A 24903-nucleotide genomic window follows, 5' to 3' on the forward strand; every position below is an offset into this window, starting at 1 on the left:
AATGATATAAAAGATAAATTCAATAAAAAGTAAAGAAGATCAATCTGTTTGATTTTGATCAATAAACATGGGAGCATGTAAACGCTAACTTGTTCCGTCTTTCAGAAGGGTCTAAATAAAATCTATAATCTCATGATTTCACCATCTTCTGTGTTTTCATATCTCCCTCCGTCCCGATAACTCCCGGATTCAAAGGACGTAGCCGCAGGGAAGAGCGCAGGGTCTCCCCTTTGAACACTCATGGATCATAATTAATTTGGTCCCCCTGCACGGGGCCCAGCTATGATCTTACTGCACACCAGTTAATCAAACTGATTTTCCACACCATCAAATAAACCATTGTCTCCTCTAATCTAATGCATGACACTGGTGAGTGTCTCACATTTAAATAGATAATAGAATTAAAACATCTGATGAGCAAGCAGCAACTTTTTGTGGCCCAGCTACACATTTAATGAAGAATAACAACAAATGAACCCATCGCTCTGCAACAACTTAAGTGCCATTAGCCATCCTGTGTCAATACAGGAACACATGAATAAAAACTCAGCTATTTCAAGTCTTTCTATGTCTAAACACATAATTACCTGCTTTTGTTAAAGCCGAAGTGTTTAATCATTAGCGGGTTAGAGAGATCAAAGGTGGACGCATTACTTCCCTCGTTTCACTGCGAACTGAAATGAGATGGAGCCCCTCGCTACCTCGGGCCGGCCTGTTGCCATGGCAGTCGTCTGCGAGGCATGCGCCAATGCTGTTATCACAAATGGCATTACTCCACGTTCAGCACAATTACCCGACTCATCTAAGCAGCTCTGAGGGTGCAACAGCCAGGCAACATGGGCTGCAAAGCAGACTTTAACCTTCTGTCCCTCAGTATTGGTTCCAAACTACGTGCACACCGCAGCGGATCTCCTACAGCACCAGCATATTGACGTGCAGAGGACATCTCATCAGTGTGCTGGTCGATGCATTGAATCAGTGAATATTAGGGCGCACAAGAGGAGGCTCTTCCGTAGGATCAATACGTGTGCCTGAGCCGAATGCAGTTCTACTACGGCATGTTTACTTTGCTCCAACGTCAGTCAAAGTGAGACACTGAGTACATTCATCTCATTTTGTCTCACTCGTGGATTATGAGCATATTTCTGCCTCATGGCGGAAAATCAGCAGATGACAACAAGTAGGAGGACACATTTTTGAAAGCATCCAATCAGCTGCTTTTCTGCTCCATGTTTGTCGTGTTTACACAAACTCTTTGCCCTTGCTTGCTTTAGTGAACCTGCTTTTCTACTCGATCAAACAAATACAATTATCTGTCTCTAGTTCGAGCTTGAACTTTTTAATTGCGACTGTTGTCGCAGTAGGTTCCCCGTGAACACTTGTTTGGTCATCGATCCCCAGTCTGACAACTGTGACGTGTTACAATTTATTGTTGTTGCCGGTCTTCCTCTGTGCTTCCAGCGGGATGTTTGTCATCACCATGCACTCCTCTGAGACTCATTATGGCTGTGGAACCAGAGGAAATAAAGTAATGGTTTCTCCGGGGACACAATTCTCAGCAGAAGTGGATTTTTTGGAAAAGGAAAGCCTTGTCCCACGTGTGTTTGCCCCTTCAGGCTGGTTCAGGTGTTGTGGACACCAAAACTGCATTTGTGTGCTCAGATTGGGCCCTTCAAAATAGCTAAAGTTGACTCGGGGCTCAGCTACGAATTTTGCACAATTCAAAAATACAACGCCTCTGAATTGTTAATGGGTAGGAATCTCAGGTCCCCGCCATCTGCGGGTTTCGATGGAGAGCGGCGAAAAAGGGGCCACTGTTGGCGTGATGGTGCCCCGACGAAGGCTGCATCGCCACCACGTCTGCGGAGGTGAGCGAGCTGGAGGGGTCGCGGTGCTGGGAAACCTGCAGGAGAGAGCGAAAACACAATCCCACAGTTTCTGTGACTGTAATGACCTCATCTGGAAAGCGTTGTCCTGAGTGGTGACTCATCTCGTTTGCGTTTTCTGTAAGCGCGCTTATCTCAGAGTGTCTCGGCACAGTTTGTACCTTCCTGTCAGCTCCCTCTGCCTCCGTACCCACAGATTAGTGAGGCCTCCGCTGCCGATTGGCGCTCACGCGCCCGATGCGACGCCGTCCACGGCTCAGACGCCTTTGAAAAATGTTAATGTCCTCGGGTCCTCGAAGACAATTGAGCAAAAGAGAACAACTGCTCATTGTTTGACTGGCGTGTGTACCTAATGTCTGCATGAGGCAGAACATGAAAATACGTGTATGTTCTGTTTGTTTTTTAGCTCTTGTGTCAGCATTGGGACTAATCCCCAGCAGCCCCTTTGGCTTCTGCTTTGATAGCGCTGTTTTTTAGTGACTATTCAGTGCCCAAAGTAACATGTAAAGGTTAGCAATTTCAGTAATATTACAGTAGGAGTCAGTATTACTGCTGCAGTAACTCACAGCACGAGACGTAAAGCAATGGGATGTATTACAAGGTGGTAACCAGTGCGTATGAGTGCATGGATGCATCTAAAATATGTCAACCAGTGATAAGTGATATATAACGTCTTAAAAGTAACTTGCCAATCAGTAACACAGTAATTACAAAACAAAGAAGGCGCTGCACTTAACAAAGTCCTCTTAGCAGTTAACCAATGCTGCAGTCCGATAATTTATGTACCCTGTGAAGCCAGAGGCGTGTCTCTCGAACTGTGTCTCCTCTCTCTTCTTCCTGCCGATAAAGTCTATCAGGAGTCAGAGCCACGGGGGACCGTTTCCTTCTGAAGACTCTTCCCTCTGAAAACAGTAATTGTTCCAAAGAAACTGCAGCTCGCCGACTTCTCCCTAATGGCTCATTTCTTTTTTTTGTAAAGATGCAAACCCTCGTCGAGGTTGTCGAGTCTCTCCAGAATTCTGTCCTCTCTGAGTCTCCGTACGTCCGCGGCTGGAGCGTCGGGTCGCGGGCGACGAGTCTGCGTCTCGCTCACTCTGCTTAGTCAGGCCGAACACGCCCCAGGCGGACCGCTCTCTGCCTGCGTGTGAATTAAAGCAGACGCAGCCTCGCCCGGGCTCCGTTTTCTCGCTAAACACTTGCCACAGAGAGGTGGCGCAGGCTAATGGCGACGGCATCGAACATCGTGCCGTGCTTCAAGCCAAAGATGAGTAGCGCCTGCCGCCATGGCGTGCGGGAATCACTGCAAACGATTCATTGCGCTTCTGTTTTTGACACGCTTTAATTACAGGTTCCGAAGCAACCCCATTGTTTGCAATCGCTCCATTAGGCCAACTGTACGTGTGTGTGTGTGTGTGTGTGTGTGTGTGAGTGGTTGAAATACTGACTCACATCCATGGAAACGACCAAAGACTCGAGCAGGTCTTTTCTCTTTTTTCTCCTTCAGGGCCGTGAACACAGGTTCCGTCATGTTGTAGCAGCATCCCGTGTACCATGTGGGCCGTGTTTGCATGGTCACACGTTTTCAGTGGTTTTCTTTATCCCGGCAAATCGGATTTAAAAGAAAAATACACAGCTATGGGGTGCTGACTTTTAAGCGTTAATTATTCACCTTCCTGTTGGCTGAAAGGTGTTTGCAATCAGAGGGATTATTAGGGCCATACGTTTTGTAATTATTGCGATAATTAATCCAAGTGAATCACATGACCTGGATGCTGATCATGTGTTCCGTTGGTTTCGGGTCAGACTGAAGGCAAATCTGAAATGCTGCAAGTAGCTGCTGAGAGTGTTTTCACAAGGCTTTAGATGGACTTCTTCCACGCTACTGAAAGCACATCGCTATCAACAGATAATTATTATCACTGATTATCCAAATTCTGCAATGCGCTGAATGCATATAGACATCATAATAAGGAACACATGAACATCTGTCTAAACCAGCTGCACATAGAGCCAGCTGCTGGTTTGATGACATCGCCATATGAATGAAAAAATACAACATTGAAACGTAGACGTTTCTGATTGGTCCCTGGAGTTCTGTGACATTGCGTAAGCATACCGGTCACTAATTGAAAAGATCACGTTAATCTTTGAAAGCTAAAAGCCGTCACTTCAACCTAAGAGTCATTGTTGGACTTTAAAGGCCGAGAGGACATTTTAACAAAGAAAGACTTTGACTTTGGTAGTTTAGCCACTGCTGTATGTTGCTGCCGTCTTTGCAAACGCTTTGAATGTATGTAATGCTACACTGAATGTATCTGTCTTCTTTCAAGACGTGTCGTACTGTACGTATCGTAATGTTAAGAACAAGACTGTTGGCTGACTTTTTAAAACATCGGCGTAGGCGTTGACCTCAAACATCCAGTTCCTCTAAAGTCCCGACAGAAGTGATGTCGGATGCGAGTGTGTAGTAACCAAAGTCTTATCTGCCCAATGCATTTCTTCAGTCCGTGTTTGCCTCTGCTAATCTAAATTGCTCGCGGAGAACCTAATACAAGGGTTTAAGATGCCGAGTAGAAAACCAGCCGTGGCTCCTTCATTATCTTAATGAACTCATTACGGGTCTGATAATTGTCCTCAGTTGGCACATCCGATTGGGAGCTGTTGGCAAGTGATATTTCCACCCCACGTTTATTTCCTCCTTCTCAGTATGTGACGAAGCGCACTCTTTAACTGCACAGGCAGGTTTATTGTCCACAGTAAGTCTTACTTCGGGGCGATCCAATATCCATGTTGTCATTGTGGACGCTGCTGCAATTACAGTTTCACCAGGGTTGATCTCATCTGTTGGATCTTCTTCCCGTCTCGCGCACACGCGTTGTTAAAATGGTAAAAATAAAATCAGAATCCGTCAAACAATAGAACTGGAACATGTGGAGGGATTAGCTGGATTTATGGGACTTGAGATGGCTTCACGTCGGTGTGGAAGGACGTGTGACTGCTGAGTAAATTCATCCCCGCTGGCTGTGAAAGGTTCCCGTAGTTGTCTTTGAATGGGGAATGCGGGCGGACGGCGCTTGGATGCAGTATTACTCATTGGTATGCATCTCATTTGAGGCCTTTGTTGTCCGCCCCCCTCCCACACTTCGGCGCTCACTTAGACCGCCGTCCCTGCTAATTGGTCCGTTTAGGTCCGTCCTCTCTCAGGCTTGTCACAGACTTGTTTTGTCTTCCTTCCGTTTTTTAAGAGGATTTAACTCTCGCTTTCTCCCGCCACACCCAACCTCATTTACCCCCCCCCCTCCCCCCGATTCCCCCTCTCGTCTGCAAACCGGAGTCATGTGGGAAACGCCACGCACTGCTCTTATCAATGAGACCGACGTTTTGTTCCGTTGGGTAATTGCCAAATGGCAGAGCCAGGAGTTAAAAAGGAAAGAGGCGCAGAATGAGGAGGGACATCTGTGCTCTCTGCGGTTCTCCCCAAATGTCCAAAAGCCCTTTAAGTGAAAAGCACCCTTTTGATCGGCCAGAGCCGCACGGGGAAACAGACACTCAGTTCATCTGTATGAGGAGCGGGTCGAGGCTGACCTTTTTAAATGGAATTCTCCCTATAAGCGGTCGCCAGTGACCAAATTTAAGTCTTCAATCTTGTAGACGTAAACTCTGACATTCGCAGCCCGTCTGTTTACCTCATTGATTCAGAAAACGTCGAACCCCCCCCCCCCCCCCCCCCCCCCCCCCGCCGCTCGCCTCCCCCCTGCCCACCATCTCCTTCGCCTCCTGTTTGGAGCTGGTCGAATGGTGAATACAAATTGCGTGTGATATTTAAACAGACATAACATTTGCCAGAATCAAACAGACATGGCCCAAAGCAGGCAGCTCTCATCCGCAGCGTGGTTCTGATTAGTGCAATTCGCTCTGCTCTCTTTAGTGGGAATACGGCACATTATCCGTACGCCCAGAGGTGAAAATGCTCCCGTCTGGCCTGCTGATGATGATTCACAATAATCAATAATTTAAGTTAGTGAATGTCATACCTTTCGAATTTGCGTGCCCACAGTTACTGGACGAAAAACACACAAGTGAGATATAATCAAGAGAGCTGCACGTACGACTGAGGCCGGTGGTCATTTTCTTTCACCATTGGATCTTTGTCATTATAATAAAATACAGCAATTCAGAGCAGAATAGATTCTTAGTTTCTTATCTGTAAACAAACCAGTCGCAGGTCGTGTTTTCTCTCAGGCAGACAGGAGGAGGGGAACGCGCCTCCAGCACGCCGCCTCGGTGAAACGAGGCCGAAGCAGGCGTGAGTCACAGCGCACGGAGCTTCCCCTCCCCGGTCCAGACGGTGTGACGCGGCGCCCGGGGCGGACCTGCACGTTCCATGTCAGGGCGGAAAAATGTCGCGCACACTCAGCTAATTTCTCGTGGCCGAGCGCCGCTGGGGTTTTACCTGCTAAAGCACGCCGCCTTGATCGGTGGAGCAGCAGGGTGCCTGATGGTGGAGGTCTTCACATCGCACCAATTCAGGGCCTTTAAGGGGCCCCTCTTTTGACCTTTTTGTCAAGCCCCATGTATGAAACATGGTTCTATTTTCACCCGTAAGCTGCTGGAATTGCAAACACAACCGCATTGTCACGGAAATCAATATCCGGCTAAATCCACTGGCCGCACCCCCCCACCCCCGGCCTGTGTCACGTATTCACAGATAAAAGATCCCATACAAGTGTGAGAATCCCCCGGACACGTCCGCCATCGTCCTCGGACATTGTCAGACAGAAAGCAGCATTGTGCTTTTGTTCCGTAGTGACGCACAAACAGTCTCCTGCTATATTGCAGCGGGGACCTGAATTGAACATATGTAATTACCTCTGTGGTGGGATCAGTGTGGCTGGCAAAGGGAAACCCGAGAGCAGAGACCAAACCAAGCTTTAGATATTACTTATGGAAACGGAAGATTGGTGATCTGATGGGACACGGGAACCTGTGAATCTGTGAAGCTGAATTTCCGCCCTGCTCAGCACTTTTAATCAGCACAAGTGACCATTTAATTCCTTAGTTACAAACCAGTTTGCGGTCTCTTCTCCGTGGATCTGATGATCAATGATCTCCTTTCAGCAGCTCCCTCCAAAACTTAAATTAGACGGTCAGACCGTTACTGTAGTTAAGACCCCTTGACTTCAGCTCCCGCCCGGTCGCGGTGGTCTGCTCTGTCGGCTCCTCCGGTCCGTCGCGGTTCACACGGTGCTTCTCCAGAGGGAAGAAGGTCAAGCGGTGGCGTTTCATGGATCCTGCTGGCCGGCGGAGCATCGGGTCCTCTGGGGGCCGAGCTGTGGACGGGGCCGCCTTAATAACACGCCAAGCAACAGTGTTACTAAACCTTCCGTCTGCTCCATTGTTAAATAATTGAGCGAGTTTTCGTCAATTCAAGCATCACATCCCCAGAGAGCTGCTTGGAATGAAAAGAGCATAATTACCTCATTTTATGTTTCTGATTCACCAAATATTCACAGATATTCACAGTCACAGATCTCCGGTTAAAGAGTAAATTGTGGACCGAGTCCCTGAATGTCTTTTTCACAGTCAAATACTGTCTCTCGTACGGGAGCGGAGTCGACTTCTCCTCGAGGGTCGAGGGTCAAGGTTTGAGAAACTAGTGAGGCGCTGTGGATGCAGCTTAAACAACGAGACGGCCAAATACACCCGACAAGATTAATTCTGCTAAAAGCTTTTCACTTCTGTCCAGAATTTTTGAATCCATCCAAATGTGACTCATTGTTTGGCCATTTTGGTTCCCGTTTAGGTTTAAACATTTGCAAATTACTTGTGTTATTATGTCATAATATATTTTCCAGGGCAGATTACCGAGATACAATGCAGCTCTTTTTTAGGGCTTTCTTCCTCTGCTGGACTTTTGGCAGGAAACTGCACTGACCGCTTCAGCATTTGTCATCGACGGGCTGCTTTACGCTCGCCAAACGGCTTCAGAGCTACACGTTTTAAAATGATTTATATTAGTGTAACTGTAGCAGAAGGTATTTGTTTCTGTGAAGATTGAACGAACACAGCGATTGTTTGAGTTGAGCCGAAACGTTTAGTAAGCGTGTTGTGGACGTAAGGCCGTAAAGCTCAAGTAACGACCGTGAGAGGAAATTGTGGCCGAGATCAAAGTTGTCACAGTTTCACCGATGAACTAAATGTTGTAATTGTAACGCACGGCGACCGCTTTCTATCGCAGTCGCTGCTTTGATGGAGATGGACGACAAACGGAGACACCTGTACAGACACTGTCTGTCAACACTTTATAATTCTACAAAATATGCCACATAGAAGTGTTTGATAAATACTTTTCTATTCATATCTGCTTAAAATTGCTAAATATGGGATTTAATTAAAATGTTGCAAATGTATATTACCATCATTAGTGAAAATAAATGCTTGTGAGCATCTATTTAAATGTTGAAAGGACTCAAACTAGCATTGAAGTTGTTATAAGTTCAGGTAGTATTACAGTTAAATATTCATTTCCCATAACACCAAATAACACCAAACCACGCCGCGCTCTTTACGCCTCAGAGGTTGGATTCCATGAACTAAAGTGGGCCGTCGCACCACTACCAACCCCTCCAACTGGAAAGCTTTTGTCCGCCTTTCATTCAGTGTCATTTTGCAATGAAAGCAAATTAGGTTAAACTCTGCAAGCCGGCTGGGAGCGAGAGCCGTACTTACTCACATCGTGTGTGGAAAGCCTGTATTTTAAGAGACGGGAGGCGCGCGCTCGCGTGCCGCTCGTTGCAGGAGGCTCTTGTCGAGCTCGTTCCTTCAGTTGCCGCCGCGGCATCGCCGCTTTTCTCCCACGCCGGTGGTTCCAAACGCAGCAGGAAACTCGGCCTCTCGCGCGGCAGCCGCTCACTCCTCCTCCTCCTCCTCCTCGGGACCCGGGCCGCCTCCCGCCATCGCCGACGAAATCCAGTTCGGTTGTTACTGCGTCGCCCTGCTGCTCGACGGTTAATGCATTTCATTATGTTTTTCATCCTGTGAGAGAATTGTGTGACACTTTTGCGGCAGGTCAGGGAGATTCGTCGGCGAGGTGCACGCGGATCTATTAGGCCGGCTGGATTTATTTCACCTGGCGACTAAGAGAGCTAACTGAATCCGTAGTCATTTCGTTGCAGCGCCAACGATTTGGGTGGTGCGAAATGCTTCAACGTCGATGCACGAGGACACTCCATCAGCCCAAGGCGTAAAGCGACTTCAGATAAAAACCAAGTGGGATATTGACTGAGTCTCTACAAACATCACGGCTACTGCAACACATCTAATTGTGTGTGCAATGAGACGCAACAGCGACGGCTCACGACACAAAGATGGAGGTTCAGAAGGTCACAGGTTGGTTTGAGCGGCTGAGCAGCTCATTATTAATTACAGGGGCGTTGTTAACGGGCTCAGACAGTACGCACGTATATCGATTTCGTTCTTGCTATTTGATGAGTAATGTCTTGCCGGCGATGATTTGAATGAGATACTTTGCAGTGTTTACTGTCTGTCTTGGTTTCAAGCCAAAAGCTAACTAAGTAAGCGAGTACGAGAGACGCACACATCGATCCAAGCGGTTTATAGCTGATCAGCCACAACCAGGTGGTCGGGCTCACATTTCTGACACAGACTTTAACGCCTCACACACACACACACACACACACACACACACACACACACAAACACACACCCACAGAAAATGTCCTTCAGCGGGAGTGAAGAAGACAACTTCTCACAAACGCAAACTCCAAAATCAGCCGTGGAAGAAAAGACCCTTCAAAGCATTTGCATTGTAAATACTGTCCTGCTGTCTTCTGTAATCAAAGGTGAATTAAAACGCTGCCGCGATGTGTTTACGTTTGGGATTTGGTGTGAAGCTTGAATAAATCTTTTTTTAAAGGACGGTATGAAAAAGACGACGGGTCTTAATTCCCTCTTTAACAGTAGCACTAAGCAGCGTATAATGTTTAAATCTACTAATGCCAAAGACATTTTATTAATCCCACTTATTAAATTATCAAAATACAATCACGTGTCTCGTCATCATTGGAACTGAGTGACTTTATCGCCAGGACGGTAAACAACATAACAGTTCATATTTGTGGACAGTGGTGCACATCGGTCACGCTTCAGTCTGTTGTTCTGGGCAGTGATGAACTGATTAATCATTGATTACATCACATCACACGTCATTTAGCTGACGCTTTTATCCAAAGCGACTTACAGTAAGTGCATTTAACCATAAGGACACAAACTCAGAAGAGCAAGAAACAAGAAAGTGCAATTTCATCAAATAAGCCAATTTACAATTTGCTATAAGAACCATTATAAGTCCAATGTAAGTGCTACAATGTGTTCAGACAGCAAAGAGTGGAGATCTAGTGGAGTGTTTTGCTCTCAGTGAGGAGGAACCAGCAGTTTTATCACATGCAGAGCAGAGAGTGCGGGTCGGGATGTCGGGTTGTACCAGGTCCTGGATGTCGGGTTGTACCAGGTCCTGGATGTCGGGTTGTACCAGGTCCTGGATGTCGGGTTGGGCCAGGTCCTGGATGTCGGGTTGGACCAGGTCCTGGATGTCGGGTTGGACCGTGTCCTGGATGTCGGGTTGGACCAGGTCCTGGATGTCGGGTTGGACCAGGTCCTGGATGTCGGGTTGGACCAGGTCCTGGATGTCGGGTTGGACCGTGTCCTGGATGTCGGGTTGGACCAGGTCCTGGATGTCGGGTTGGACCAGGTCCTGGATGTCGGGTTGGACCAGGTCCATTCACAGCTGCATAGATCTGGCAATGACTTTCTTAATGTCCTAATTAATAAATCGTGTGTATAAACTCACCGGCAGTCTGGTCACACGGGTCACGCATTGTCGTCTGAGAAACATTTTGGCATTTGGGTTTTATAATTCTTTATTTATTTTTTACATTTATTACTCAAAATATATGCTAATTAACACTAAAGCCTTTTTATTGATCCTGTTGAATCAGTTGTAGTTTGTTGCTGTGTTTGTCTAAACTTCCCAGAAGCAACGGAGGAAAACATCTTTTAAAACTAAAGTGGGCATTTCTTTTCATGGCCGGGGAAACACTGCATGACGAACCGTCCCTAACAAACAATCAGTCAGCAAGCAAATGCTAAATAAATGAAATATGCCGCCGGAACTGTTTACTTAACTCAAAGGCGGAACATCTGCAGGAGACAATGACGTTAAAGCTTCTTTTGAAGTACAAAAAAATAATCAAATTGAGTGGCGTTGTGGTGCAGGAGTGCGAGGACTTGGAGGGGAGACGGGGATTTGCACACCTCTTCTTCTTGCGTCTCGTGCACGCGACACTGAGATGTGAGCGTCCTCCCCTCAGCTGCACACCGGAGGGCGAGAATTCATCACGCGTCACCTCATTATATTCAGACGGCGGGTCGAGTCTTCACTTCCCCAGTGCAGGAGGTCAATGGATTCAGGCCAAAGAGACAAAGGGCCTGATGGCAGAGCTCCGGGTGAGGGGGGGTGAGGGGGGAGAGGGGGGGTGAGGGGGGTGGAAATGAGAGAATTGATCTCTGCCACAGTGTTCATGATCTTTTGCCTGTTTGGACAAAGGTGGAAAGGTCAAATTGGTCAAATTCACCCGGTGTACATTTAAGAGCAAGACCTGGGAGAGCAAACAAATGTTTGTGTACGCACACACACACACACACGCACACAAATACACAACGCGACCTCCCACACACACATGCACGCCGCCCAGAAGGCGTATCGCACACTGAAACGCGTCCTGAGCGTTTACATGAAGCTGTGTTTGCACCGGAGAGCCTTTGGAACCTCCACATTTCGTCCACGTGCGAGCGCGCGGATTATAGAGGTCAGGCGAAGGACGCCGCGAAGCCTTCAATGTTTGACGGCGGTTTAATCTGAGCCCCGTCCAGGAGCCTGAAGGAGGAGCTGCTTGGGGAGCTTGTTGTCTGGATCTGGGGAGAAGGAAGAGGATTTTCTTTTGGAACTGCGGCACGCTAACACACATCTGGATGAATCGGTACTATCACACAGAATTTGACCACGTCTTCATGCTCAGGGACGTAAAACTCTTACATTTCTACGCTTTCTTTGATGGCATTGCACTATATTCAATGCTCGTAATAAGAATCATACTTCGAATGGTCATTATGGGTCCCGACTGGCGGCCTCTGTACGCGGATGAATTAACCAGCATCCGATCAGCTCACATCGAGCACCTGACCAATCGTACAGATCCAAAGTTCCAGCTGGTCGCTTCTCCTCCGTCAGATGTGCAAATCAATCGTACAACTAGTAAGCTGTACTAACTAACTGCTGCTTCTTGGGTGGGAAACAACAGCACGTTTAATCCACCCAAATATTAAATCAATATTTAACAGTACGGACATCGCTGCTCTGATTGGACTTCATTATTTTGGCTTTATGATCTTAATGAAATATGATTAATGCCTTCTACCAGCGCATGATGGGGAAAAAAAGGCACATTTTCTATTTGCCTTCACGGGAGCGTTCAGGTTCCTTCACAGATACAAACACAATCGTTTCTGTGACGCTTGTCTTTGGGATTTTACCTTCAGATTCAGTCACCGCCCACGTCGTGTTGCAATGAATCCTCTCAGAAACAGAACCCCCTCTCTGGATAATCAGTTCTCCGTGCACGCAGTTAGTTTAGGAAATGCTTCAGCGGGCGAAGGAGCTTCACCCGTCGGTGTCAGCGGGGAGTCGACGGGTGATTTATTTCACTGAGAACATGCTCCGTCCCGAGGCGCCATTTTTGTTGGTGTTTGTTAGATTTAGACTCTGCCTCCCAAAGTCTCTCCCCCCGAGGGGCCGAGAGGCGGACTTCCCCGTGGTGAGGTGTGGCGTGTGATGGATGCAGCCTCTCTCCTCCTGTGTGACGTGTTCACTGATGCGGCGGTGATGGAGTGAGATACACCCCCCCCCCCCACGAAGCCGCTCCAGCGAGCAGCTGGCCCGCGTTCCAGCTCGCACAGTGCCGTCGCAGTTGTTTCTCCATCGCCCGCCCCCACCATTATGACTTGAGGGGGTGGTGTGGGTGTCGGGGCTTTAGGGAGACGGCGGGATTCACTGAGCCGTTGTGTTGTTCTGATGCTGAAGGCCTGGACGCACGTGCTGTACAGTTCAACGCCATACAGCGAGAGCGCAGATGCTTATTTACTGAATATCGGCGGATAACGACACAAGGACGGACTGTGGGGGGGGGGGGGTCGTACCAATCATTCAGCGCGGTTACATGGATTCAAATAACTGGCTTAGTCGGACTGAAATCGAATGATCCGTTTCATGTAAACACCTTTGTCCGACTACGTGCGGATGAGGAACTGGATGCTTGAGATCCCGACGGCGTCTTCTCTCCGTTATCAAATCAGCCGATAGCGCCATTCGCATTCGCTGTGCTCCTATTAGCATCATGCACACACAGTAGAGGGTTCACCTTGCTCTATGCTCGCCATCTTTCTCCTAATGTTGTTGTTGTTGTTGGTAGTGGTGAAGAGGTCAAGCGGAAATGGCTGTATCACAACTAGTTGTAATGAAAACAGCGCCCCCTATTGTATCCGATATGACGATATGCTTTCGGCCAATGATTCGATTTATTCACTGCCCCGAAAGAGAGTCCGACTAAGCAAAGGCTCCAATTATAGCATCATGTAAACACAGTGGCTCCGTCGACTCCTGCAATCCAAACGATAAAAGCTACAAAGTGAGTTCAACAACAATAAGAGACGATATGAAACTTGGCTGCTGTGGGATGTGAAGGGCTCTGAAAGGCCTATTTTGGTAGGAAAACAAGCGTTGCTCTTTACTGCCCGTCTACACCCACGCGTGAACTGTGTTTCTCTACTTTAAGACCGCCAGAGGGACGCGCGTCTCAAGAGAGTCACGCATTTCGTGGAAACCTCACTGTACTTCTGGGCTTCACCCGCTGCATCGACTCATCTCTTCTGCTCTTCGTCTCTTTTTCAGTCGTCGAATTTCAAATGCATTAGACGATGGATTCAGATTTATAAAATGTCACAGGAGAGAAACCCCCAGGAACGCCACTGATGCCGTTAACGGCGTACGGGCGTATGACAGCGTCCGTAAGCAGGCGTGCGTTGAGCGGCGAGACGCGGAGGTGTCTGCTGCACACCGCGGAGGAGACGCCCCCGCAGGGACGGCTCATTTCACGCCTCGCCGCCGCCTGCCCACGCCGCGCTCAGAAACAGCCTCTCTGCACCTGCTACTGGAACACAACCCGCAGCATCACGCCGAATGCAGCTCTCAAGCAAGCAGAAAGTTGGACGGAGACCTCGTGTTTTCACGGTCAACGTGCGACTTCTGTCTTCTAAGCAGCGTGTGATCACGAAAGCGGGACTGTGAAATGGAGATCACATTTGGGAAAGGCGCTTTCAAAATGAACGCTTTTCTGTTTCATTTCAGTGCTTGAAACAAACGATGAATTATATGAGATGCTGGTTGAACCTTGAGAGGAGTTCAATTCGGCAGTGACTGTTTGAAGGCGGGTCGGGGCTCTTCTTCAGGGCGCCGTGGTTCCTCGCCGATCAGACAAAAGCACACCTCTGATCTGTTCCTTTCTAAAGGTGTTAGCTTGGATTTGAAAGTTTGAAATGGAGACTAATGTTTAAGTGAGCTGCTTCCTGCTCCTGATTTTTGCAGATTGCGCTGTAGTTGGCACAGTAAAATCCACTTGGATCGGCCCTGTGGAGATTCGGAAAGATCCAAATGCGTCCTTCTTCGCTGGTGTCCAATTGATGTAAGATCTAAAACTCTGGAAAAGCCGCTCAAAGAAGGAAAATGATCCTCCGTAAGTCTCGAATGCCTTGAAGGATCTAGTATTCACTCAGATGTTTCCTCTGACAGCGTGGCGGTGGAGCAGTGGGCGGGGCTTAGCCAAGGCTCAATTACTTTACTTTAGTTTGTCATCAAGTCCTTTTCCTTTGTCGGCTGTCATGCGTCAGCGTCACTGGCATCCGCCTGCAGCGCCGGCCTTTCAAACGAAGGACATCAAGTTAAGCGAATATATACGATGAAGGACGTTGTTTAACTGACAATTTAATTTGATTAGGTGTGAGAGCGCAGTGCAGGAATGAAGATGGAGCTTCAGACAGAGACGTCTGGCAGTAAAGTGAGATTGAAGAGATTTAGTTCTTCCATAAAATGAATAATACGTGGAGAAGTTAACCCTTTGAAAGATGTCAATTTATAATGAAACCAAATGTTCGTCATCGTCTTGTGCTGCATGTTTAGACCTGTATTTGTGCGTCAGCTTCATCGGCCTGGATGGTGCACTGAGGCGTCCTCCTCCTCACCCACGTGTCCCCATCGGCGGCCTCGGGGACGCCCTCGTCCGGCGCAGGGTGTCCCCGTTACAAAGGTGGTTTAGTCTGTGGCGTCGCGGTTAAATCTTGCCTCTCATGATCAACGGTCACGTTGCTGCTTGTCAAGTGTTTCACTTCATGGTTAAAACGCTTAAAGAAAAGAAATGATTGTCAGCTGTAAAACTGTCCCGTGTGTGTCCACCTCGATGTGGAGATCTGTCCAATGTTCTTCTAGCACTTTGAAACGACTTTTATCATGGAGAGCAAGTCTGTCCATCCCGCACTAATGTCTCATGACATTACGTCACGGTACTTTAATCAAGAACTCAATCAATAACTACAATTTAGTCTGTGGTCATTGCAGTTTCCTTCAGCCCATTATATAATTGTATTTAAAATAATAATAATTTGGTTTAAATGGATGAATTTGTGCTCTTGTACTTTTACTGCTTTTAAAAAAGGAAACCAAAATGTTAAATGTTGTTAATCTGAATTCTAACGACGTTTGTAAATCAACTTCAATATGTCTGTTTTCTGTTTACTGCTTTATGTTCCGTCCCCATGATACTTTTATTGTGGCTTTAACCCGTCACCGATTATAGAAACTTCACTTTCTTTCAACTCGATAATCATGTCTGGACTTTTATTTCAGCCCCCATTTAGTTTATTGTAAATAATTCACAATATAAATCTACACTTGTTGCATTTTCATTTCCCCAGTCAGCTGAACCTCGCAGGCATCAGCTCCCCGTTATTAGGCCTCTGGTACGTTTACTCCGACCCTCATGACCGTGTGTCTCTATGAAGTTCTAATGTCCCATTTAATTACTTGAATTTAAATCGAATTGCGGGAATCAGAAGTCTTGCAGGGACAAAGGTTTCTCCTCCCCTGAAGCCGGACCGTTGCGTCTCAAACACCTCGCACCTCGTCTTGTTCTGCAGCCAAAAGAAGAAAAATACAAACACAAGAAAGGAAATGATTCTTCTTCTTTTTCCTGCACGAAGTTACATTTGCACATTTAATTACAGCAGACCTGATCAAACACAAGGAACCACCACCACATTAGGCCGTATCTGACAACGTGCTGCCGCTCTCTGTTGAACCTTCAATCACGAATGAATGGCGAGAGAGTCGGCGAGACACAACGAGACCGGCCTCGTAATTAGACTCACAAAACCATTTCACTGGTGCTGCTGAAATCATGACCCCAATGCGGCTTAAATAACAGCTGTATATATATTCACGTTTAATAACGGATCGGACAGACTGCTGTCGTGGTCCTCAGATGAAACCTTGAGTGCTGAAGCGGTTTCGGGGCTCGTTATCAAGTGAAAGCTCAAGGACGGTTCTGCTGATCTCAGCATCCATGGTGGCCGATTTGCCTCATTCTGTTTGTGTGCGTGACTACAAGAGTCGATCTTAGTGGTTATCTGCACTGAGACGTTTCAATTGGCTCTGAAGGGGATTTATTACAGATTATCAGCTGTATATTATTATTTTACGTACCTCTATCAAGTGGCTTTGCAGCAGAGCTTTTCATCCCCTTTGCACGTTGACTCGCGACCTTTTGGCTCGTGACAGACTAATGAGAATCATCACAGGGCCTCTGAGGGGCGCCCACTTCTCCACCGAACCCCCGTGAAGCTAAATTGGATGCATTTAAATAGTCTGCAGGACCACGGTGGCCAAATCACCACAGTCCGTATTCACCGTGGAATGAATGAGTGGACTGAAGCAAAAGATCTGAAAAATGAATATGAATAACCCGTTTAAATGTGCAGAATCGTTGCCCCTGCAGCTCTGACTTCCAAACATCTACCCCACCGCGGCCGGCGTTAGTTCAGGGTCTACCGTTTTATTTTGTGCCACTACAGTTTTGTGGAAGTAACACAGTAAAAGAGAGAGTTGTGTCTCTGGTGAAGAGGCACAAGTTCCTGCAGTCTGTCGCGCACAATGTGAAATATAATTACTGCATTACTGAACGGTCTGTTGTTCTTTATACTCACCTGCAACTGCGACCCTTGTGTGCGTGTGCTGTCGTGTGTGTGTGTGTGTGTGTGTGTGTGTTATTATGATTTAACAAGGACAACCACAACAGGGGCCACCTTGCAACCTACGAGCTGATGTGTTTTGAAGGATTCACCATCCGAGCTACAGAAGCACTCAGCTGGTCCGTGCACACACACACACACACACACACACACACACACACACACACACACACACACACAGACACACACACACAGTAGAGTGTTTCTACAGCAGTCCAGGTACTACATCTTGTCAGGGACTCACTGCGACGCCGTCTCCCTGTAAATATGCAAATAAGCGGCATCACGCAGTGAAACTTTACGCACGTGAAGCCAGAGACGAGATGAAGACCTGCAGTTGGACATTTAATCAACAAGCAGAAGTTAATTGTTGGTGCTGCGAGACTTTGTCTCCCAACATGATACAATCCATCCAACACACAGATTACGGTGAAGACAAATTAATGAAACATGGATTTTGCCGCATGAAAAACTATTTAGGTGAAATCCAGAAAAGTCTGAGAATTGTGCGACATTTACTACACCACGAGTGTGATTGTGAAACTAGCAGCCACTATATGTGTGTTTTTATTGATAACCCTTGACTGGCGTCCTTCATCTCCTTTAAAGTCTCCGTGCTGCCGCTTCCTGTCTGGACAGCTGAACTATCTCATCACGGTACGTCTGCTTTAACCAGCTCACTCACGCGTCTTTACTGCCGCACCGCCATTTCTCACCCTCATATTCTCAGCTGACGTACGAAGTGAGCTGCACAGCGAGCGCCTAGTAAATCCTCAGCAAGGCCTCCGCCGCTTTAAATCACCAACCTGCCCCTCAACATGCTTCTATAAATAGCCTGCAGGGCCTCCTGACCAGAGAAGAAGCCTCTCGCCTTCGATTTATCCGATATTTATTACTGCCCTAGTGTCATCGTTTCTTTCTTCAACTGGTCTAAATGTTAATGGTGTAATCTTTAGCATATTTTTGTGCCAAGCTGTGCACGTCTTTCTTTTTCTGGCATAGATTTAGACTGTTGAGTGAAAGTCCTGAAGCAGTTGAATGGTTTTCATGTGTCTGCTTTCAGAGAGCGTGAAGCAGAAAGGCGTCGGCGTGAATGCACTCGGCCTCCTGCAGCAAATCACACACGTGTTCAATAGAAGGAGAGCTCAGCCCCAGGCACCACTTGATTGTCTTCTTTATTTTCTATTGATTGTAGGGGGGTAAATCAAAAGAATCCATGGCAGCGCCGTGTTTATTCTTCCAAACGCCTGTTTAACCCCTACTTAGTTTTACAAAACAGCACCTCGGGCGAGGAAAAGGACAGTATTCGTGCTGAAGTGTGGGTTTTATTTCCTCTGAAGCCGACAAAACTCCGGTGGAACCAGTTGAACGTTATCATCAGCCCCCGTGGAGGGTTAAAGGAATCCACGGGTACGCGGATTGCTGATTGTTGTTGTGTTGTTTGTCGTGTTGTGTCTCCTGGTTCAACCCGGAGTTTCATAATGACGTTAAATCCTCCCCGAGTCCTCGGAACGATCGGTACTGTAGTCGTGTTGGTGCTGGAATGGAGCCGGCAAACATCTATTTTTACCCCGTAGGCAAATCTGAATCAGTTGCATCCACAGCGTGTGTGTGTGTGTGTGTGTGTGTGTGTCTACTTTACATAGTGACTGCGGCATTAAGACCCCGGCCCGACAGCGCGTGCCCACACTCACTGCTGCATGCGTGGGAGGGGGACTGCATGACAAGCGCAGGATATACGGCGCTTGACTCAAGCTCACTTTGTATCCCCCCCTCACCCCCCCTCTCCCCCCCTCACCCCCCCTCACCCTCCCTCACCCTCCCTCACCCTCCCTCGCGCCCCCTCACTCCCTCCTGAGCCACAAGCAGGATTCTTCTCCAGCTAATGATCCTTCACAAATTAAAAAGCTGCAGCCCTGAAAGCAAAGTCCTCCCCTCCCATGCATCACGGAACTAATCCTGTTTTTCACTTCCTCACAGCCCAGTAACGCACAACTGCTGGAGACGGATTGGGTGAGTGAGGGGTCCGGGGGGGTGAGGGGGGGTGAGGGAGGGGGGAGGGGGGGGGTGTTGATCCCTAAAACCAACGGGCTTTCTAGAAGTTCTGACCGATCGAGTCTTTGTGCACTGAGGAGTGTGTGTGAACTGCCGTGGCTCCGCCCATACGTCGGCGTGGATTTGAAGAGGCGTGGCTAGCGTACGCCATCAAGACCCCGCCCCCCACCCCCATCCCTCCTCCCCTTTTCCCCCCCGCTTCACCGGATGCCGTGACATTAGACAGAGCGTGAGGCTTTGGCTCTGCTGTCGCCATAAGAGCATTCACCAGGGAGGGGGGGGGCAGCGACGGTCTCGTGTCCCCCCCCCTCCCTCCTCCCCTCCCCCTGTATGCTATTGGTCATGGGGGCTTGGGCGTAAAAGGCGGAAAGCCAAGTACTCTTCCTCCGCCGTGTACCAGCGCCTCTCCCACCACGTGATCTCTCCCACCAGTGAACTTCAGTTACAGCCGAACGCTCCGGTGTCACGAGCGCAGCGGCTCCTGTGCTGCTGCTCGGAGGCGCAAGTGTCACGTTCTACGCGGGCATCACGTTTGAGACGCGCGGCATCTTCCGGGCGCCTCAGAGGCGCAGCGACAGCCGTCATTTATCGATGTTCAATCTGCTGCGGAATCCGATGAATATATTTCATTTCAATGCGAGGGCCTGAGTCGTCTAAACACGAAAGCGACCGGATGCGACATCCATGAGAATGAAGGGGGGGGGGGAAATAATCCAGAACAATCCAGAACATCAGCGTTCAGACCTCACGGGTCTCCGTAGAGACCCAATCGAGAGGCTCGCCGCTGCTGACAGGAGCAGATCTGGACGGATGATAAACAGCTTGTTTGTCCACAGCAACAGAATGATTTGTGGTGATGGAATACACACTGTCTCCCTGTGTGTGTGTGTGTGTGTGTGTGTGTGTGTGTGTGTGTCATTAGTATTCACCAGCTGCACTGAATTCATCACTTCGTCAGCCCGGTTAGGTGTGTATTCTTCTTTTTGTGATTCTCAAAGTCGATCCGCCAGATCGAAACTACGATTTAAATTATTATCCAATTGAAATGTACTTTCTTTCCTTGCTTTTCATTTTTATTGTCGTGGAGGCTTCAGACTGCTTCGTATGGATTATTACACACCAACAGCACTGCTTCAATAAAGAACCACATATCTGTCATAGACAATGATGAAAAATAACAATAATATTAGAAAAGGTTTTATTCAAAGGCCAGGCATAAAGGTGCACACACACACACACAAACACACACACAAAGAGGGTTAACAATGAAGCTCACATGGGGAAATTGACACAAGCTGAACATTGTAAGTGGATTTCATTACATTTCCCTTCCATCCGCTGACGCGTCACAGCACTCTGTACATCTGGATAAATAAACATTGCCACCTGCTGCCGGCCTCCAATAATTCAATCAGGGCACAAAAGCGTTCTTTGTAATGCTTTTTTTCACTGACATTTCACTTTTCCCTCACGACCCAAAACGGATCACAAATTGATGGAGAAACGCGTGTCTTCACTTACATCAACCAGCATTTGGCTTCGTCGCTCCAGGATCCATCGTGTGTTGCCGCCGTGCTGCAGGTACCTGAGGCTCAGCAGAGCTGGTTGGGGAGGCAGCCGATAAGAACGAAGGTCTGCTCAAGGGCTCGGGCAAAATGACAACAACGACAACAACAACAACCCAAAAAGAAAACCACGCGGCCCTGCAGCAGGTTTCTTTGACACCCAGAAAATGACGAGCGATCAACAGTGAAGCAAGAGAGCTTGATGTTTATTCCAGAACGATGTTCGGTGTCATTCGACCTCCGCGGCACGTCAGAGGCCTTTTCCTTTAAAGGAGCAGCCTCGCTGTGTGTGCTCCGTTAACCCGGGGGGGGTTCTGTGGATTCATGTCACAGCTTGTAGCTGGTGAATGTTTCCTCGCTCGCGTTAATTGAGTCCCTCATGCGCAGCCATCAAGATGCTGCAGACAAAGCGTCACATGGAAACATTCCACCGCGGGGCGTCCCGTGTGACAGTTTATGTGGCTTAAAGTAAATAAAATATATGGCGTTATATAACAGCAGATGTTTGTAAGGGATGAAATACGTTATGAAAATGAATCAAAGTTACGCTACAGTTTCAGTGCAGTTGTAAAAACACTTTTAATCATATTTTGAGGGTTTGGTGATGAAATAACCACATGGTTTTGTTTAAAACTATTAAATACAACTACTAAAAATGATAAGCAATGTTTCAGTTATGGAACTCTGATGTATTAAAGTTGAATGGACAGAGAGGGCTTGTTATCATCCACACTAATCTTATAAATTATAATATATATAATTTACAAGAATCATTTAACCGACAGCATCCAAGCGAGTATCAAGTCGTCTTTGTTGAACTCAAGGAAACAAAGTCTCATCCAGTTGTTTACTTTCAACAAACACCGACGCAGTGGGAAAGGTTTCATTTTTTGTTGTTGTTGTTGCAATTTGCAAAAGACATCCAACCCCCTCAAAACAACAAACGGAAAGGCGGTGGGAGGCAGGCCGCCGCCCTCCGCCGCCTCCGCCTCCCCCGGCGCAGGTGTCAGCCGTGGCCTGTGATGGACATCCAGGGCGGCGCTCACGGCGCTCTGTCCTCCTCCGCGCCCGTCCGAACATCGAGCGCCCTCTCACAGCAGATCAACCGGTCCGGAGCGATTCACAGCCGCCGCGATTAACGGCTGCGTGCGCCGCGATGCCAGCTCGCGTTGTGTGGCACAAAGTGAGTCATTTATTGGCCTCCGTTCCTCCGTCATTGCTAATCCAGTTAGCTTAGCTAGCAGGCCGTGGCAGCAGTCCTCTAGAACATCTCACAGGAACCATCTGATCTGATCCATCAATCAACAACAAACGCAAACAATGTGCTGTGATTTATCGAAGCGTTAACAAAGATATTCCTTCCCTCTGAGTGGACGTGGACTCGGACGCCTTTGGTCCAATTCTTTGGGATAATTATTGCAGCTTCCTCATTTCGTTGCTTGCGACTGCTTTTAAGATTACTGTCATATGCAGTCAATGCAAAAGTCTATAAATAAATATATATATCTAACCTGAAGACAACACACAGATTCAGACATTATTATCTGTATACAGCAGAAAAGTAGAGTAACAGGAACCTTGATTCAATTTGAAGTGGGACATTTTATTAAAGTGTGATCAGAGAGCTAAACGTAAAGATAAGCAGAGTTGGTTTTTTTACGTCTCCAAGGTGCCGTAGTGGGGCGTCCTCTGGACATAGAGGTTTGTCTCCTAATGACACGCTGACATTTGACTTTCCCTTCCTTAAGACGGCTTGGACGTTATGCGAACGCCATTTCGGAAAACGTTTTTCATTCCTCGAGTGTTGTTCTCAAGCGGCTGGATGGGAGAAAAGTCCCTTTCGTTCCCCTTAACTGTACTCGCAGCTAATTGCTCTCTTAGATGGACAAAGGTCCCTTGATTCTGTTTGATTACTTTGGCGGCCGTGTGCTCGGCCTGCTGAACAACCCCGGGGGGGTCATACACAATCCATAGATGATGCTTTTTGTGAAGCAAATCCACTGTATGGTTGACCACCTCTGTAGCGTCTATAGCATCAATTCATCGAGGATTCCCATGCGGGCGGGTCAATACTTAAATATTGAATTTCCTTATTATTTCGTAGCCCAATTTCCTGTTTGGCAAAATTGACGGCAGCTGCAATCTACATTCACTGAAGTCCCAGATTATGATTAATGGCATTTAAAGAATCTTCTTTCATGAAGCGGTGGAGACGTGGATGAATAGCAGCAGATCCTGTGCTGCTATTAAAATGTCTTATGGGTATTTTTGGCTTTTCAGCATTCAACAAAAACTAAACAGGTAATTGAACTACGTATTTGGCAGTATTCTTAGACTTTTAGTAGGTATGAAGTTTGCTCGCTTTGAAGTGACAGAGAGTCGATAAAAACACCAGAATAAAAGCAATAAGTGGTCCTTGAGTTAAGAGGTTTTTTGGGGGGTCAAAATTGGTTTGGGTGGTTTGACTCGGATGAACCTGGGACCACTGGGAGACTTTGGGGGCTTTGGGTAGAAATCATTTAGGTATGAAACTCCTTCATTTGAATGAGTTCATTTGGGTGCTTGTTCATCATTTTCGCAGTGAGGCTTATTGATGCTGCAATGTGACCCGACGCTCACGTCAGCTCAGCACTTTAAAACTTGGCTCCTTCCTGCTGTTTTGATTGGGGCGGCATGAAAGCTCGACATGTGGGGAAACAACCAGCAGACAGTTGGAGTCTTTTCTCTCGACTCTTCCATCTGCGGGAAGCAATCCGCGGAGGAAGCTCAGCCAATTTTGGTTTCATTTTTTAAAAAAGGACCTTCGCCACTGAGACCTGGTCAGGCCATCGGATGCCTGAGAGGAGCGGTTTGAAACGCCGCGTCCAAATGACCTTTCGGCGCGGTGAAAAGCCCCCCCCCCCCCCGTGACGTGTCTGCCGTCCCTCAGACCCACATTCTCCACACAGTCGGGACACAAAGCCATTGATGAGCGAGAGCACTTGGTCTCCAAAGAGTTTTGTAATCTCGACACGCGTGAATGCAGCTTTGGCTCCTTCTCGCTGTGGAGTAAAATAAAGTGTTTTCAGGCGCACGAAGAAGCCGTGATGCACTGAATCGCTGATTCCTCCCGGCAGCACATTAGCCAGTGCACCTGACTTAAAGCATCTGGAAAACGCCGCCCTGTATTGATTGCACGGGGGCTTGCACTTGGCACAGTGTGGACCTACTAATACAGAAATGGGCTTTGAACACTTTTACATTTGCTGTGGCTGATGTAGAAAGATTGGCCTACCTGTAAAACCAGCAAAGGGACCATGATCCACTCTGCTCAACTGGATGTGAAGGCTTAAAACAATGAGGCATATATATATATGTGTATATAGTCATCATAACACATGACCGATCCTTCATGTAAAGTCACCATCTCACTTTCTCAATGCTGTGACAGCATTTAGCGCCGACAACCCCACTGGTAACGTTAGAGCTGCTGAAGCCGCCCCGATCAATACGCTTACATTAACGACGGATGAAAACACGGCGTGTAATACAAGTGCCTCGGTCGGGCTCCGCCCAAGTTGCCCTCAGCTCGCCGCAGTGCTGGGGAGGCGTGCAGGTGATGGTGGCGACTGTAGTCTACCCGGCCTGCTGAGCTCACGGGCCTGTTCAACCGTCCTAAAGCCGTCAGTCGGTGTTCCTCTGGAGAGCTGCTGGAGGAACAAAGCTGGAGGAGAGTCAATATTAGACAGGAACGCTAAAGTGGCTCCTCTGCATATGTTGATGGAGACGTTATGCCGTTCAACGATGGACACGATGTACCGGGTTGATTTAACGGGGGAGTGCAGGAGGCCCCATCGGGGGGGGCGTGCATGGGAGGGTGGAGGTGCGGATGATCGAGAGAGATTAGTGGCCGACAGAAGTGAGGGAATAAGTAAAACCGGGTACATTTTGAAGAATCCTGACGTGGGATTAAAGACGTTGCTGAG

The 24903-nt window shown here is 47.8% G+C and overlaps 1 protein-coding gene across 4 annotated transcripts in view; it reads left to right on the forward strand.

Annotated features, from left to right (window-relative positions):
- The window catches only part of asic1c (acid-sensing (proton-gated) ion channel 1c), a 50577-nt gene that overhangs the window by 6560 nt on the left and 19114 nt on the right, over nucleotides 1–24903 (forward strand). The window contains exon 2 of one of the 4 annotated variants that reach the window (XM_078099943.1): nucleotides 19299–19331. The exons of the other annotated variants lie outside the window; for them this stretch is intronic. Within the exon in view, the coding sequence (XP_077956069.1) occupies nucleotides 19299–19331 (33 nt within the window). The remainder of the gene's footprint in view (nucleotides 1–19298; nucleotides 19332–24903) is intronic. 4 annotated transcript variants of the gene reach the window in all.

This window comes from Gasterosteus aculeatus, chromosome 3 (assembly GCF_964276395.1).
Source record: "Gasterosteus aculeatus chromosome 3, fGasAcu3.hap1.1, whole genome shotgun sequence".
Taxonomy (NCBI): domain Eukaryota; kingdom Metazoa; phylum Chordata; class Actinopteri; order Perciformes; family Gasterosteidae; genus Gasterosteus; species Gasterosteus aculeatus.